Source organism: Dromiciops gliroides, chromosome 2, assembly GCF_019393635.1.
Source record: "Dromiciops gliroides isolate mDroGli1 chromosome 2, mDroGli1.pri, whole genome shotgun sequence".
NCBI classification, from domain to species: Eukaryota; Metazoa; Chordata; class Mammalia; order Microbiotheria; family Microbiotheriidae; genus Dromiciops; species Dromiciops gliroides.
Genome location: NC_057862.1, coordinates 645,313,844 through 645,332,489, shown reverse-complemented (window position 1 = coordinate 645,332,489; position 18,646 = coordinate 645,313,844). Strand labels below are relative to the sequence as shown.

At 43.4% G+C, this 18,646-nt stretch overlaps 1 protein-coding gene and 1 pseudogene across 2 annotated transcripts in view; both read left to right on the top strand.

Moving 5' to 3' along the window:
- Positions 1-5,675, top strand: part of LOC122739464 — a 79,955-nt pseudogene extending 74,280 nt beyond the window's left edge.
- A 1,169-nt stretch (positions 5,676-6,844) lies between these two features.
- ZCCHC14 (zinc finger CCHC-type containing 14) overlaps positions 6,845-18,646 on the top strand; it is a 121,657-nt gene continuing 109,855 nt past the window's right edge. For both annotated transcript variants that reach the window (XM_043983343.1, XM_043983342.1), the window contains exon 1: positions 6,845-7,475. In XM_043983343.1, the coding sequence (XP_043839278.1) occupies positions 6,900-7,475 (576 nt within the window). In that variant the 5' untranslated portion in view covers positions 6,845-6,899. The remainder of the gene's footprint in view (positions 7,476-18,646) is intronic.

Below are 18,646 nucleotides of genomic sequence, written 5' to 3'. Positions count from 1 at the left end.
TCCAACTCCCTCATTTGATGGGCTTTAAAAGTTTAAATGGCTTGGCTGAGGTCACACTACTAGTAACTAACATAAGTGGGATTTGAACCCAAGTCTTCCTGACTTGGTCCAACATACCATGCTCATATAGAAACACACATGAGATAATTGGGGTGGGGAGAGGTACTACACATAAACACACACACACAGAGTAATTGGGGATCAGGGAAGGTACTAGCCATTATGGGGATCAATAAAGGTCTCACACACATGACCCTTTGGATCAATTTTGAAGACAAGGATTGGAGGGAAGGATGGAGGGCATTACAGGCATGGAGAGAAGACAACCAGTACCAAGTTACTGAGGCTGGAAATGATGTACCTGTATGTTAAGAACATTTTTTTTCCCCGAAAAACAAAAACAAAACAAAACACCACAGTTTGGCTGGACCATGGTTTTATGAAAAGGAATTATGTCTACTAAGGCTGGAAATGTAAGCTGGAATCAGATCATAAAGAAATTTAAATGCCAACCAGAATTTATATTTGATCCTAGGGGTCATAGAGAACCACTGGAATGTATTAAGAGAATGGCATGATGAGACTTTCTCATTAGGAAAATAATTTTGATTATGATTGAGCCATATGGAGGATAGATTGGAGTGGGGAGAGACCAGGCAGGAAGGCCAATGAGTTTGCTATTCAATAGAGTCCAGGTGGACAGTTTTTATGTTTTCCCAAATCTTCACTTATTCCCAAGCTGAATAACCCCAGTTTCTTAAAGCGATTCTCATTTGGCTTGGCCTGGAAGTCATTCCCTATCACCCTGGTCACCCTTTTCTGAACCCCGTCCATTTTAATGTCCTTCTTAAAGCATGATGGCCAGAATTAAAAATCCCAAATATGGTCTGCTCAGAGCAGAGTAGAGTGGGACTATTATCTCCCACTATTAGTTCCCATATTCCAACTATTATGCTTCCGGTCAACCTCTGCAACTTTGCCACATTTCTAATCATTTCAAAGCTGTGCCAGGTCTGCCCTGACACAAGAGGGGGCAATTGTCCATGATTCATCTTTGACAACTAGACATTTCATAGGTATAGGGGAAGTTGTGGGGATGTGTTTTTGTGGTCCTCTTCTGGCTAGACAGGACTCCGTACAAGATATGCACAAGGCTTTCTACACAGCTATTCCTTGATAATTATTTGTTGAATGAACATGATGAATTTCTCATTTGGAACTACAGAAAGTCATCGCTAAAAGGGATCATCTAAAGATCTTTGGAGAAAGAGTGGATGGGTCTGAATGTAGATCAAGCATACTTTCAAAAACTTGTATTTTTCTTGTTTGTGTTTGGTCTGTGTTTTCTTTCATAACATGATTAATGTGGAAATGTTTTGCACGACTACACGTATATAACCTATCTCCAATTGCTTGCCTTCTCAATGAGGCCACATGGGAGGAAGAAAGAGAATTCAGCACTTAAATTTTTTAAAAATGAAGGTTAAACTTGTATTTACATGTCATTGGGAAAAAATAAAATATTAACTTTTTTAAAAGAAAAAATAAAAATATCTGGAGATGATCAAAGAAATTCAGACAAACTCAGAGCCTCATTAAAAAAAAGTCCTGTAGAGTCTAAATTCTAGGATCTCTAAGGTCCCTTTCTAGGGTTTTAAGCTATGACCATGATTCTATGATCTAGGTTCAAGTTCCAGAACTCCTGTTCATTCCTCCATTCTTCAAATATGTATTAAGTACATACCAGAGAACTGGACTAGATGCTAAAGGAGATATGAAGCTTGGTTATAGAATATAGAGTTAAGACTGGAAAAGACCTTAAAGGTCATCTTGTCCAAACCCCTCATTTTACAGATACAGAAAATGAGGCCCAGGGAACCTCATAGCTAGTAGGTAGAAGGGCTTGCCCAGATGGATCTTTTAACGTAGTCAGGAGATAGGCACAAATACAGATGGCTAAAATACACAATGTTATGCAAAAATGCATCAGTTACAGAACAAAGTGTTATGGGACATTCAAGGACTAGAAAAGGTCTCCTTGAGCACTTGACATTTGAATTGGGTTTCATTAACCGTGTGACCTTGGGTTTAACCTTCTTTGGGCTTCAGTTTCCTCCTCTTTAATACAAGATCATCGATGATAATTAGCATTTATATTTCTTTTTGAGGTTTGCAAAGCACTTTACCAATATTATCTCATTTAATTAAATCCTCAACCCAATTGTGGGGAGGTTGGTGCTGTTTCACAGATAAGGAAACTGAGGCACAGAGAGGTTAAGTTACTTGCCCAGGGTCACACAGCTAATGTCTGAAGTTGAAAATGATCTCAGAACTTCTTAATTCTGAGTCTGACACTATCTGTTGTGCCTTGTTGGATTACGTAATCACTAAGCTTCTGTACAACTCTTAAATTCTGTGGTCATCTGGTATAATCCAGTCATTTTCTAGAGTAAAACAGAAAGCCAAAGAGAAAGGCTCAAGGACACATGGTTTAATCAAGGGAGGTGAAATTTACAGTCATTTAGGACCATGACACCCACAAAAGGGGTGCATTGCTCTACAACAACTTTTGTGGCAAAGCCAGGAAAAGGGAAATTCCACTTAACTGATGATGTCTCAGAGGGAGAATCAGGAAACCCAGGATGACAAAAAAGTTTCTATTCTCCTTCTTCTGATGGTTTGTTGCCTCCTCTGGTTTTGACTTTCCCACAGTCTCACAGGTTCATCCCCATTGGCTCATTTCCAATGTTTGTCAACACAAGCTTCACTAGGACATCTTTCCCAGCTTGCTCAATCTTTTTGAAATTGTGGCATTCCCTACTTGTTTGGATTTTGGGATGCTCTCTTCCCTCTTTTAGGGGCAGGGGGCAAACCACAGAACTCTATAGTATGTATTTACTAAAATATTAAATAAAATGTTGCTTTGAGCACTTGAATGACTTTCCCAACATTCTTAGACAGATGATGGATACTTGCTGGTCCAATGGAATGTGTCCCCAAAGTAGGGGGAACCTTGTTTGGGGGCTGAGGGGCTGAATAAGAAGCCAGTGCCTCATTCTGTTTTCATGACTCTGCTCCAAAATGTTGCAGGGCAGAGATCTCCTCTGGGGAAGGAATCCCTGCAGAAGAGATGATGTTGATACAGAAGGGCAAGAAAAAAATCTTCATACCTCTCAGAAGATGGAGGTCATCTTTTGCGTTTTCATTTGAGGAGAAAAAAGAAGAGAGAGAGGAGAAGAAAAAAGGAGAGAGACATAGAAGAGACAGAAAGACAGAGACAGACAGACAGACAGACACACACACACAAACACACACACACACACACACACACACACAGAGTTCAGCTCATCCAAAACCTCCTCCACAACTTCACACCCATCTTCTCTCCTTCTCCATCTCCAACCCAATCTTAAAACTATTCCTAAGGGGGAATGGGATGCAGAGATTGGGGAAATAAGATGGGTCTCCTGAGGGGGAGTAGAAGGTTGTGGATGGGAGTGTGGGTTATAGGATTCCAGGATTTAGAAATGGAAGGGATATTAGAGGTGATTAAGTTCAAACCTACTATTAGTTCAAACAAATGAGGAAACTGAGACCCAGAAAGCAGAAGTGGTTGTCCCAAGTCAAATAAGTCCTAGGTAACAGTGCTAGGAGTGAAGGGAGAAAGAGAAGATGTGAGGAAGAGGAAAGGAGAAGAGAGGAGAGGAGAAAAAAGGAGAAGAGGAGAGAAAAGAAGGTCTAGGGCAGAACCTTACCGAATACCCACAATTATGGGTCCTGATGTGGATGATGAATCAGCAAAGTACACTGACTAGAATGGACAGACAGGAAGGGTGTGATCCAGAAGAAAATATTGTCAGAAAAACCCAAAAGCAGAGAATATCCAAGAGGAGAGCTGATTGTAACAGAAGGATAAGAACTGAGAAAAGGCCATCAGATTTTGCAATTAAGAAATTGTTCGTAACTGGTCAGTTTCAGTTGAATGAGTTTGGAAGCCAGAGAACAACGGGTTAAAGAGAGGGACAAGTGGAGAAACTAAGTATCTCGGCAGTTTTTTTTCCCTAAGAATTAGGGTGAGATGGGGAGGGAGGAGAGATATAGAACAATGACTTGAGGAGATGGGAGGCTATTTAATAAAGGTTCTTTTTAAGGATGAGGGAAATGTGAGTTTGTTTGAAGGAGGTAGGAAACAAACCTGTAGAAAAAATAGGCTGAAAATTTAAGAGGGGGGTTGGTGATTGAAGATATAATCTAGAGAAGATAAGGGTGAGGTGGGATAAAGTGCCCGTGTAAGAGTTAGATTTAACAATATTGATTATCTTCTCCGATCATCTCATTCTTATGCGAAAATCCTTAAGGGATTCTTAGTCTAGCATTCATGATCTTCCAAAATCCCGGTTCCAATCTACTTCTTCAGCCCCTCGTATGTTCCAGGCAAAGTGAACCACACAACCCTCTGTTCTTTATCTCCAATTTACGGCGTGCGTGCCTTGTTTGTAACAGTTGTTTGCATATTGTCTCTCCCATCAGAACAGGAGTTCCTCGGGAGCAGTGACTGTCTTTTGCCTTTCTCTGTATCCCTGTCGCTCTGCATAGTGCCTGGAATACAGCAGGCGCTAAATAACTGGCTATTGAATGACTCGATCTTCCTGTCATCATCTGTTTTCTCATCTGTGTTCTCCTGTCTCCGAGGTTTCATCCTGAGGGTTTGCTATAAACTCCCCACCAGCCGCTCTATTTTTAAGTCCCCTTCTTCCTTTAAGGCCAAACACATTCCGTTTCTTCCATGAAAAATTTCCTGATTCCCCACTTCATTAGGTGAAAGTGATTTCTCTCCACCGGGACGCCTTCCTAGTCAAGTGCTTCCTCTGAGCCAGGTTTTGGGATACAAGGCAAGGCACAAAGTTTCTGCTTCCAGGAACTCACATTCTAAGGGAGGAGACGGCAACCACTACCTTCTCCTTTTGCATTTGTCTCACTTTCCCTTGAAGCACTGTTCTTTGTGTACTGATCTTTTCCCCAAATAGATTCTGGTTTCCTTGGGGAGAGGGCCTGCGGATCACGCATCATTTGATTCCCCCCTCCCCACCCCCCGCCCCCGGTGCTGAGCTGACGCTTAAAACATGTTTGTTGAATCAATGTCAGCTATTATTACTATTGCACAGAGAAAGTCTGTCACAAGGCACCCCTCACCCTGGCCTGCTGCCTAGCAAATGTCATACCACTGGCCTCCAAAGGGACTAAAGCCAGGGCATGTGGATGATTCATTGCAAAACGTCCCTGCCTTGGAAAAACATCTCAAGACACACGTGCTCCTTCCTCGAGGGCAGGGACCGTGTTTTGTCTTTCTTTGTATCCCCAGCGCATGGCACATAGCCTGGCACACAGTAGGCACTTAATAAATGGTTGTTAACTTGACTGATGCTTGGGTCTTCGGGGACATCGTGGGGGTAAGGAGGGGCACTCCATGATTACGATGCAAAACAAAGGGGAAAAACCCCCATAGTCCGAGCCCCTCGCTTTCCCCAGAGAACAATGCAAAACGTCGAAGTCGCAGCCGGCGCAGATCTGGGAGCAGAGCGCCCAGAAACCCACCCTGGAACCTAGTCCACCCTTCTCTCCGCCGGCCAATCAAATATCACTACAGTAGCCGGGCGGGGGCGCTTGGAAAATGATTGACAGCTCCTCGAGGGAGGAGTGGCCGTTGAAGGAGCCGTACGGTTGGGGAACCAGAACAATCAGGGGCAAAGAAGGGAGATGTTTGAGCCAATCAGCGGAAGAGAGGGGGTGGAGGGGGCCGAGCTCGGAAACCCGGTGCTCTGGCTGTCGCGAGACGAAGCCAACCCCCTCCCATTCTGCCTCGTTCCCGCTGCTCGTAAGGGAGCGAGAGAGAAAGGAGACTTCGTCGTTATCCTTCCGCCGCCGCTGCCGCCGCCACCTCCCGTTCGCCGGTATCCGTCCGCGATAGCGAGCGAAGGAGCGCGAGAAAAAAGGGGGAGCGCAGCAAAGTGAGGAGGGGGGAGTGGGGAGAAAAGGGAAGTCCCGGTCGAGCGAGATCCTTCCGCTCCATCTTTCGCCGGCGGCTGTCGCGCCCGTTGAGTGTCCCTCCACCTCGGCCCTGAGGGAAGGGGAATTCTTTCGGCGGCGGCCGGCGCGGAGGGACCCCAGAGAGCCCCGAGGCATCGCGGGGGGAGGGGAGGGCGACCGTCAGCCGGGAAGGCGCTAGAGGCGGCGAGGGCGGCGGCCGCGAAGACCCCGGCTCGGGCTCGGCTTCTGTGCTAACCGCCGGCCGCCCCTGAGGAGCCGCAGGCGGAGGCGGAGGCGGCGGCGCCCGGCGCGGGCCGGCATGGCCGGGCTGAACCCCGTGGGGAGCGCCCCGCAGTGACAGACCCTGCGGCGCGGGGGGAGATGGGGGCGGCCGCCTCCGGGGCGACGACGACGACGACGACGAGGAGCAGCCGCCGCCGCCACCGCCGCGCACCGTCCGCCGCTGGGGACGGGCGGTGGGAAGGAGCCTCCCCGTGAGCGGGGAGCAGGAGGCCGCTCGCCGCCGTCGCCGCCGCCCCCGGCCGCCGCCGCTCCGGCTCTGAGAGGAGGGGCCGCCGGCCCCCCCCGGGCCTCCTCCCGCGGGGCCCCCGACCCCGCCCAGCCGCCGCCGCCGCCGGCACCTGGCGGGGGGCCCCGCCGAGCTGCGCCCCCCCGCCCCGCCGCGCCCGCCGCCGCCGCCGCCCGCGCCGACCCCGGCCCCGGGCCGCAGCGCGTCCCAGCCCCCGCCGCCGCGGCCGCCCCCCGGCCGCTCCCCCCGGCCCTCGGCCCCGGGCCCCCCGGCCGTGCGCGTGTCCCTGGCCCGACTGCCCCCGGGCTCCCGGAGCGGCGGCGGCGGCCCCGGCCAGGGCAGCATGGTGGAGAAGCGGTGCCCGCTGCAGAGGGACGGCGTGTACCGCTGGTTCTCGGAGCTGCCCTCCCCGCAGCGGGTGGAGTTCCTGTGCGGCCTCCTGGACCTGTGCATCCCGCTCGAGCTGCGTTTCCTGGGCTCGTGCCTGGAGGACCTGGCCCGCAAAGACTACCACTCGCTGCGGGACTCGGAGATCAAGGCCAACAACCCGGCCGACCTGGGCAGCCTGACCAACCTGACGGACGAGGTGGTGCGCAGCAAGCTGCTGGTGTCGCTGGCGCTGCTGGGCTCGGAGCAGCGCGAGGCGGCGGGGGTGCTCTACCGCACGCTCACGCACATCGACTCCATCATCCACAACTACGGGCTGCAGCTCAACGAGGGCCGCACGGGCGATGAGTTCCTGCTGCTCTTCACCATGGCCTCCAACCACCCGGCCTTCAGCTTCCACCAGAAGCAGGTGCTGCGCCAGGAGCTCACGCAGATCCAGAGCAGCCTCAGCGGCGGCCCGGGCGGCCACGGCGGCGGCAAGAGCTCCCCGGGCCACGGCAGCCCCCTGCCCACCTGCCCGGCCTGCCACAAGGTGCGTGCCGCGGGGCCGGGGATCGGGAGGGATTATCACCCCCCGGGGATCGAGGGAGAGGAGGGACGGAGCCCGGGGAGAGGGAGCTCTGGGCGGTGGGTCCAGCGGTCCGCCCCTAGCCTCGGGGGGCGAGGCTCTCACCGTCTGCGCCTCTTTCCCTTTTCCTTTCTTTCGGTTCAGTAAAGATGGTCCCTGAAATGACGTTCTTAGGCTAGCATTTTTTTCCACGGATTTAAAAATATTTTTTCTTAAGATTCATGTTATTTTTTTAAAAGATTCCCCAAAGATAGTACCGACATTGCCGTTCTTAACCTTGTGGATTGGGCCTTTTTTTTTTTAATCATTCAATTTTAAATATATTTTTTTCTTTTTTTGAGGCAGCTGCTTGGTGTTTTAAGTGACCCAAGCATTTGGACCACTTTCATGGTGTTCGTTGGATAAGGACTATCCTGTTAGGTGACATCGGAAGTGTTCTTGCTTTTTAAGCTAGAAAAGGAATGCGTGCTTTTTAATTGTAGTCTTAGAAATTTGAGTTTTTACGCTAAGTACTTTGAGGTTATGTAAGTGCAACATGCCTGTGGAACAGTCTCCTCCCTTTCCCGGGCCTTCTCTCTACCCCCCCTCCCCCCAAGCAGCAGATTTGTATGCTAAACCCTTGAAGAAAAAAATTACTCTGGAATTGAAAAATCATGAGATATACTAAACACTCTACTTTGTTGTTAAGAGTATAAAAAAGGGTTAACAATCAGTGCTACTTCTCAGTAACTGAGCATTCATTTGATTTCCATATCTTCATTGACTAGAAACCAAAAAACCTTTGACCAGGAATTAGCTAGTGAAGGTAACAGTGCCATTTCAATTAGAAATACCTTGATCTTGTTTTGATCTTGTCCTTTTTGTGGTATGAACTAACTCTTGTTTTCCATTTAATTTATTCTAGTACATTTTTTTTTGGTATTTATATTTATTTTTTTTAAATAAGTCATCTAGAAAAACTCCACTTGTGCACACACGTGTATATGTGTGTGTATTCAGCATCCACCCCAACCCTAATGTCACGTGTTAGAGAACTATAAACAAATAGAGAATAGCAAAACTTGATGAAGATGTTTGTTGTAACCCATTTGGCTAAAGTCAAATAGATTAACTTGTTTGTGATGCAATGAGCCTGTTTTATGTGACCTTTTTGGTCTCAGTTTATTTTGCTATTTTTTATTTTAAAGATAAAACAGAATCCAAGAAACTTCATTCCTTTGGTGGTTATTAATGGGACCCTGCCATTGCTAGTGTATTTGTAATGTATAGTTTTGTATACCTTGCAAAATATACCTTAGGAGCTAAAGCAAAAAATGATAACAAAAGCATCTTAGAAACAAGAATGTTCCTCTCTCCCCCTCCCTCCCCCCTTCACCATTCTTCCCCCACTTCCAATGCCCTCTTATTTATCATAGACAGATTTTTACAAATCGGATGCACCTATTACAGGATATTTATGTTAGAAAATCTCCATCTTTAAAAAAAATGTGAAGTTATTTGTGTTTAAATGACATCTCTTTTAACCTTGGGAAAAGGAAATAGACAAATTCTCATTGAGAAGGGCCACGGTTCCAACCTCCACCCTTTCCCCTGAAACAAGAAAATTATTTAGCTTCAGCATCATGATCATTCTGATGGCACTTTTGAAAGATGACATTTAAACATTTGCTCTTTTGTTTTCCAAAACCTTGAAAATTCACCTGAAAACTGCATTTAAGAATTAGTTTGCATCTCTATTTTGAATTCATATTAGTGGTATCTTATATTAAACTCCTAGGGGACCATGTGAAGGCTTAAGTGTTTTTCTTCCAAACTGTTGGAGACATTAAAGAAATATAGCAACGTCATTGATTGCTGATTTAAGATTCTGATGTTGCTTTAAATAGGTTATTTCTTAATTTAAAAATAAATAAAGACATACTTGTTAACCTGTTGTTGTTTTTTGGGGGAACGGGGGTGTCTTTTTTAAAGGTACTAAAAATCTGAGGACTACCTCCATTTTTTTCAGGAATAAAAGCCTTTCATCTCTATTGGTCAAACCAATAATGGAATGAATTAATTTTTACTTTTCTCTGTTGAGTAGCCAAAAAAGCAATTACTAATTTGATATTGCGTCCTTTTAAATTTATTTTGGCATGTCTGTTAATAAGGACAAGGCTGAAGTAACCTCTTAACCTTTTCTCATGAAATTTTAATTTTATAAAAATACAAAGCCAATTTGTTACACCAAGGTTTTGGATATACCTGTATGCCTTGAATTTATTTCCTTACTCATTCCTTGTCTCCTGCTTTTGCTGGATGAATTAAATTCAGTAAACATATATGGATAAGAGAAAAGTTGTGCCATTATATATGTTATGTATTTTACAGTTATTAAACCTAGGTTCTCCAACTTCTTTCTTAGAAAATTTAGGATTTGTAGGTAGTGAACCATCAACTGGTAACTATCAAAGAGCTTTTTTTGCTCATTACCTTAAAAAAAACAGTACAAAATTTATATCTAATAACAGATGGTGCTGTGCTAGGCATTGTACAGAGTGCTGTATTGATCTGTCTTTATTCTCTCCTAAGAATGCATGCTGGTGTGCAGACAGAATCAAAGCTTCAAGTCAGGTATTCTTAACCTGGAGTCTACCCACTCTTCAGGGGTTGTCAGGTCCATGGATTGATAAATTTCAGGGGGTCCATGAACTTAAATGGGGGGAATACCTTTATTTTCACAAATCTCTAACTGAAATTTAGTATTCCTTCAATTATTAAAAACGCATTATTTTGAGAAGAGAGAGGTCTGTCTGTAGGCTTTTATCCACCTCCCAGAGGGGTCCATGACCCACAAAAAAGGCTAAGAACCCCTGGCTCTATTCTAACCCATCATTTACACAGTTAATGCTCTTCTCCTGGGTCAAGGGTAGGAGTCAATTTTGAGAACTGCTGGCTAAGACACTTATAAGAAGTGCCTAAGTAGTAAGCACTGCAGAAATAAAGATGAAAATGCCTTGGGTATACAAAGCACTGTGAATCAGCCTTTCAAATAGACACTTGCCTAGGGCAAGCAATAACTTATGCTTTGGTTAACCAATAAGCTTTTTCAAGGCTGCTGAAAATCATTGAAGTCCAAAGGTGAAATATTGGGTAGTTTGTCTTGTGGTTATTATCCTATGAAGTATAAAATTACTCCTTTTGATTCCCTGACTCTGATCCTAAATATTTTTTTCTGTTGCCATTATAAGTATTTCACCATTCTCGATGAATAATGATAGCTCACATTGCTATAGTTTTGTAGCGGTTTACAGAACTGTTTCTTTACAACAGACCTGGGATGGTAGGGTAGTTCAAGTATTGACTGGAATCAAAGTGACATAGGATTCAGTTCTAAGGCTGATGCTCTCTTCACTACCTGAGTGTTCCTCTGTATTACAGGGAATGTTAATACTAACTGAGACATAGTTATGTAGGCCTTTAGACATATAGGAAGCTTCTTAAGGGCAGCAGGAACTGTTATTGGTTTTTGTGTGGTTTTATTTTTGTTTTTTCCTTTCTCTTTGTATCCTCAGTGCTTGGCATAGTACATGACCCCCTAGTGACTGTTAAACGCTTGTTGATTGATTTCCCAGCTACTCTTCTGAACAGTTTAAGAACTTCTCCATATTGGGTTTTAAGTGATCAAGTTTGACCTTTCTTTGTAAAGTACAAGTAGAATTAGTTAGACCAGTTTGTGGTTTAAGGAAAGATAAAGTAAACATTTGATCCACCTATTTTGTTCAGTTTTTTTAAGGTATTATAAAAGACTTTATCATTCCTTTTATATAATAAAGCATATTGGAAAATTCTGAAATGAATGTTAGTCTTCCTGAAATTGCAGTAAGATTAATGCTGTAATGGTTTTCACTATGTAGCCTGTTGATTTTCTTGTGCACTGATTATATTTTCAAAGTATTTTACATAAGAACCAGTTGATGTTTGTTTTGTTTCTTTGCTCTATTTTGTATTTGTTATAGTAAGGAAAACTGTCTCAGGAACTGACTTCGAGTCTTTTAAAAAAGTATGTTTGTATGTAATGTATGTACACATATAAATGCATATATACAAACATAACTTTTAGAATTTGTAACTAAAGTCAATATAATTGCAGAAAATATCAGGTTTATAGGGATTTTCATATGAGGGTTTAAAATATTAGCTAATTGATTTGGGCTTCTATTAAAATCTTAATGATTCTTAGCTCATGAAAACAGTATTTATTCTAATTTTAGCTGTGAATGGCATTGTAATATAGAGGCACCCAAACCATAGTGGATGGAGGACCTGCTGTGGAGTCAGTGTTGTCTCTGCAGCATCCTGGCTGTTCCTGCCCAGCACCTTGGGCAAGTCATTAGTAACTCTTAAGATTGTTAGTTGGAAAATAGTTGCTAATTTGTATTGATAGAGGGGAAAAGTTTCCACTTTGGGATGCCAGTGGCATCACAGGTTCAGCCCCAAATAACATGATATAGCATTTGTTAGATTGCTGCACGAATAGTTTATAGCTATGTAACAGGCATTGGGGAAAGTTTTCATTTTATCAAAGAAGGTAACGTGTACACCTGTAAGTTTTTATGTATAAAATGAATACAAATAAAATGAATACAAGATTGTTGTAAAGGGAAGAGCACCTGCAGCTGGGGAGATTTGGGAAAGGTTTCCCTAGAAGGTATTGTTTTAGCTGAGTTTTGGAGAAAACAAGTGATTCTGAGAGATGGTGGTAAGGAAAAGAGTGCGTTCCAGGCATGAGAAGCAGCCAATGCAAAGGCATGGAGAAGAGAGGTGAAAGAAACTGTTAGGAAGGCTAGTCTTACGGTTGTCCTCCGTACCTCAATTTAGTTTGGCTTTATTTTGTATCTCCTTCTAGATGTGCATACTGTTTTCCTGAAAGAATAAGCTGATTGAGGGTAGAAACATTTTCATCTTGGTTATTGTTTTTTTTTTTTAATCCCCAGAGCCTAACACATGCCTGGCACACTTGGCACTTAATAAATAAATGTTGATTGATTTCTGCACAGAGTGCAGGAAGAAGGATCATGTCTCATAAGGTTTGAAAGATAGATTGGGGCTGGGTTGTGAATGATTTAAAAGCTAAATAGAGGGGTTTATATTTGATTCTAAGGGCAATAAGGAGACTCTTATTAAGTGACATTGAGTGACTTAGTTAGACTTGTACTTTAGGCATGTCACTTGTTTTTAAGCTACGTGGAGGATTATTAGAGTGGAAAGAGACTTTTGAGTCACGGCTACCAATTAATTTAGGCAAGAAGTGAAAAGGATCTGAACCCAGGGGTTTGTAGCTATGAGAGTGGAGAAAAGGGGACCGGTATGAGTGATAAGGTAGAAAGCAGTAAGATTTGGCAAATGATTGGGGAATGTGTTGTAAGAAGAAGAGTGAGAAGGTCGAACTAAGGTTGCAAACCTGGTTGACCAGAACAATGGTGGTGTCTTCAGAAGCAGAATTTGAAAAGAAGGATAATGGCGTGGTTTTAGACTTGTTGAATTTGAGATGCCTACAGAAAGAAGATCAAGTTCAGAATGTCTTTTAATAGGCAATTGCAGATGTGAGGAGCCTCGGAAAGAGACTAGGAGTACTGACCTACACAGAGAAGGCTGATGAGATCACTAATCTATCATAAAGAGCACAACTTCTTAACATGGATAAATTTTAAGGGGCAGCTGGGTGGCGCAGTGGATAGAGCACCGGCCCTGGATTCAGGAGTACCTGAGTTCAAATCCGACCTCAGACACTTAACACTTACTAGCTGTGTGACCCTGGGCAAGTCACTTAACCCCAATTGCCTCACTAAAAAAACAAAAACAAAAAATTTAAGGGGCTGTGAACTTGGATGGAGAAAATATATGTCTTTATTTTCCCACTAATCTTTAACTGAAATTTAGCATCTCCTTCAGTTTTTAGAAATCATTTTGAGAAGGGATCATATTGTAGGGGAGAAGAGGACTCAGGGCAGGGTTTTGGGGTACACTTACAGTTAGGGGGTGTGATGTGGATGAAGAATCAGCAAAAGAGGCTGAGCAGGGGGAGTCATGGTCAAGAAGGAAGAAAACCAAGAAGGGAGCACCAAATGATGTAGAAGAAAGGTCAGAAAGAATCACTGTTGAGAAGAGCCCATCAAATTTGGCAGAGAATAGTTTCAAATTAGCCAGATTGCAGTGGGTTGGAGGAGCAAGTAAGTAGAGACAAACACATAGCCTTTTCAAAGAGTTTGGCTGTGAAAGAAAGGTTCTATAGGACGATACATTTAGTGAGGGGTTTTTTTTCCAGGATGTACAGATTTAAGCATGGGAAAAAATGAGTAGAAAGAGAGAGATTGAAGATTAAAGAGAGATGTGGTGATTGTTGGGGGCAGTCTTCTAGGAGGAAACACCAGAGGCAATGGGATCTAGGGTATATATGGATTGGCCTTGGCAAGGAAAAAATATGTATCCTTTGTAGAATGGGAAAAAAAGGAGAGAACTCATAGTTTTGATATGTAGAGAAGCAAAGAAGAGGGAGCTCAGGTCAGTCAAGTCAGTCAGCAGCATTTTTTAAGTGCTTATTACGTTCCTTGCACTGCACTAAGCGTTGAAATCACAAAGAAAGGCAAAATCAGTCCCTGACTTCAGTAGCTCCCATTCCAATTTTCTCAGTAAAGTCTGAGGTAAGGGCCTCAAGTGGAGAGTCAATTGGGAGGAAGAGGGGTGGTACTGGAAACTTGAGAATAAATTCAGAATAGTCTCAGTGGGGAGTGGATTAAGGAATAAATTAGGAAGAAGTACAAGGATGGCCTTACTGTGTGAGGGGCTGAGTTCGGATCGGATAACAGAAATCTGGTGGAGAGATGCAAGTCAGCCCTGTTGCATAATTTAGGAGTAGAGGAAGCAGACGGTGGGAATTATCCAGGGTTGGAGTTTGGGGAGGTCTGAGCATTGATAGAACAAAAGGGGCAAAGGCTCAGAAAGTTTAGAGTTGAACTGGTTAACTGTAGGGGGTCAACGTTGATAAACTATGAGGTCAGGAGAGGAACGTGTGAGGCAACAACGGTGGCTTGGGAGATAACTGAAGGACAGAGAGATTGGACTTCCAGATAAGGATGAATGGGGAATGTCTTGCCTTTAGTCACCACTACTTGTGGTCATCAGTTTCCTTATCTGTAAAATGAAAGTGTTGGACCAGGTCACTTCTGAGATCCTTTCCAGCCTAACCTTAACCTCTGATCTCAGCTGCCTTAAAGACACTTTCTGGATGACCCCTTGGTCTCTTAAACTCAACATGTCCAAAACATAATCATTTATCTGCCCTCCCAACCCAAACCCCATCCTGAAAACTTCTTTTGGGGAGCACCATCATTCTGGTCACCCCGATTTTAACCTGGGCGTCACTTGTAGACTAGACTCCTTTCTCTCCCTGACCCTCTGGATTCTGCCTCTACAATCTCTCTCCAAACATTCTCTTTTTTCCATCCTTGTGGCCATCCTCCTCTTGTCTGAATGACTCTAATAATGTCCTAATTGGTACTTCTCCAGTCTAAGCCTCCACAGGCCCACCAAAATAATCTTCCTAAGGCACAAGTCTGATCGTGTTACTCAGAAACTTTCATCAGCCCCTCTTTACCTCTAAAAAGAAACACACACTGCTTAGCTTGGCATTTAAGGCCATCTGCAGTCTCTGCAGCCCACTTTTCCAGCCCTATTTGATATCGCTTCCCCTTTTTCACTCTACATTCAGAGTGTTTCCCCAGAATTGGCTTTCCCTTTTCTTCCCTGCCTTTGTACAGGTTACTACCTCAATGCCTGAAAGTTACTTCCTCTTCAACTCCCATAATCCTTCTCTTCCCTTCCAGCTCCTTTGTGAAATCACCTCTGATTTCTCACCAACCTCCCTGTCTCAGCTACAGTTGTTTTTTGTCTTTTTATTCTGAGCACCTACCGTACTGCTTTGAATATATAGTAGGCACTTGATGTTTGCTGAATTAAAATATGATTCTATTACTTTAATTCTCAATTTAATGTTTTAATCGATGGATAGCTGTTTGCTCGTCATAGAGGCAGTTAGTTTGTGCCTTGGCAAAACAAATTTTGATTGTATATTTTTTGTTCTTGAAGGCATATGTATTCAGATAGATACTGAACCTGTGATTCACTGGTACAGGGAACTCCTAGGTGATGAAATTCCCCATACAACTGCAGGGCTACACCTTCTTTGCAACTTTTAGGCCTAGTTGTCTTGGAGCACAGAGAGTTTAAGTGACTTGCCTGGACTCACATGCCAGTATGTGTCAGAAGCAGAACTTGAACCCAGTTCTTCCTGACTTTGAAGCCATCTCGCTGCCTATAATTACCTATATTTGTGCTTATTTATCATTTTAACATATTGGTGAGTTGATAAGCTTAGTGAATTCTTGGTATATAAGTATATGTATTGTGTGTGTATATATACACACATATATGCATATATATGGATGTTTTTGTTTGTTTTTTGGGGGGGGGGGTTGCAAGGCAATAAGAGTTAAGTGACTTGCCCAGGGTCACACAGCTAATAAGTGTCAAGTGTCTGAGACCGTATTTGAACTCAGGTCCTCTTGAATCCAGGGCTGGTGCTTTATCCACCGCGCCACCTAGCTGCCCCCTTAATGAACTCTTGGTAAGAAAATTCCCTCAATCAATGCAAATCAGCAACTCTGCTATAATTTTTGTCATAGAGAATTGCTTAGGGAACTCCAAGTTTATATGATTTGTCCAGGGTCCACCAGCCAGTATGTGTAAGAGGTGGTGGGGACTTGAAGCCATATCTTCTAAGGGAAGGGACAGCTGGGAAGTGGATAGAAAGCAGGGCCTGGAGACAGGAAGACTTCCTGAGTTCAAATGTGACCTCAGATACTTTCTAGCTTTGTGACTCTGGTCAAATCACTTAACCCTGTTTGCCTCAGTTTTCTTATCTGTAAAATGAGCTGGAGAAGGAAATGGAAAATCACTCTAGTATCTTTGCCAAGAAAATTCCAAATGGGGTCACAAAGAATTGGCTATGACTGAAAAACTGATAAAGCAACAGTTGGGCAGGGAACTTAAGACTGGAGCTAACACAGGTACCATCAATTTATTTTCTGAATGTTAATATTATATTGTGGTCCTCTGAGTAGTATGTACACACACACACACACACACACACACACAGTCTCTCTCTCTCTCAAATGTTTTTTAAAATTCCTTTCCATCTTGCTTAAATGTTTTATTTTTGGCTTTATTTCCTTTTATAAGAAGTTTTTGTATGTCACAAACACATGCTATTAAAGTCTAAGTGTTAAGAGCTAATGAAGAAAATGACTCCTTTTTTATATAGTGAAAATGCTAAAGCAGATACTAGAAGAGACATGAGCCTGTGAAATTGTTATACATAGGTTGGTGACCAGTTATTCTTCATAATAATTTGTAACAGAATTAAGTGGAGAGGGGCTTCAATTATATAAGGGAATTTAGACTTAAAGTCAGTCAGCAAACATTTATTAGGAGCCTGTTATGTGCTAGCTACACTGCTAAGTCCTGGGGATCCAAAGAAAGGCAAAAGCCAGTCCTTGCTCTTAAGAAGCTCACAGTCCAGTGGGAAAAGACAACTGGTAAAAAATTATGTAAGAAGCAATCTATATACAGAATAAATTAGAAATAATCAATGGCAGAAAGGTATTAGAATTAAGAAAAGACTTCCTATAAAAGGTGGGATTTTAGATGGGAATTGAAGGTAGCCAAGAAAGTCAGAATGCAGAGATGAGGCAACAGCAGTCCATGCATAGTCCATGTCTACGGTTAGAGGGGATGGAATGTGGAGTTTGAGGAATTGGAAATTGGAAAATGACTGGACAACAACAAAAAACAATAATGAGGAAGCCAGTGTTACTAAGTCTTAGGGTACTTACTGGAATTTATTTGGGGGGGGGGTGGCGATGGTGTGTGAGAGAGTGACAGAGACTGAGAGCCATGGTCAGATTTTCAATTTAGGACAATCACTTTGACATCAAAGTGGGGAAATACTTGTGCCTGGGAGACCTACCAGCAAGTTACTGCAATAGTCTAGGTGTGATCCGATGAGGACCTATACCAGGGTGATGTCAGTGCTGGAGGAGAGAAGGGGGATGCATTCAAGAGACATTAAGAAGGTAAAATCTTGGCAACAGATTGCATATTGGGTATGAGTGAAGAGTGGAAGATGACCCCTAGGTTGCCAGACTAGGTGACTGGCTGGGAGGGTGATGGTACCCTCAACAGTAAGTAATAGGGACATGAGGAAGAGGGGAAGGTTTTGGGGGAAAGATAATGAATTCACCTTTGGCTACCCTCTCAGCCCCCCCCCCCAATTCCAGTTTTCTTACAATTTATCACCCTACCATGTATTCTGAGATACAGTCTGAGATGTCCAGTAGGCAGTTGGAGATGTGAGACGGGGTCAGCAGAGAGGTTAGACCTGGAAAAGTTGACTTAAAGGAGATGTAAAGGATATCTTTCTATTGAGGTAGTTAAACAATGAAATGGCTTACTAAGGAAGTTGGTTTTCCCTTTTCTCCTTGAGGGTTAGCTTAGATTTGATGTAGTTATTTTGTCAATGGGGTAGGAAAACAAACCCTAGAATGGAAGTGGATTGGGGAACTGCCTGGGTCAGTTTCTTGCCTGAACCTGGAGTGGGAGGTGGGAATCCAGATGATCTATATCAGGGTGTCAAACTAAAATAGACCTGGATCCCTGATGGCCGTATGTTGACTTAGAAAACCACAAATTAACACTGTATTTTATTTTATTTTTCCTTATTAAACATTTTAATCTGGTTCTAGTGACTCTCAAGATATAGGAACTTTGAGTTTGATGCCTCTGATCTTTACAACTGTAATAACAAATTTTAACTTAATGATGGGGAAGAAGCAACCTCTTTTTCTATGGGCCCAGAAACTCAGGAAAATTGGTATTTAGACCTTAGACTACTGGTTCCCTTACTATTCTCAGCTGATTGATTCATAGCTAAACTCCTTTCTAGCTCAGAAATGTTGTTAGAAGAACAGGACTCAAAACTTTCTATGTCTGTGTTTAAAAGACTTTTGTTAGTACACATTGGAATATTTTTCTCTAGA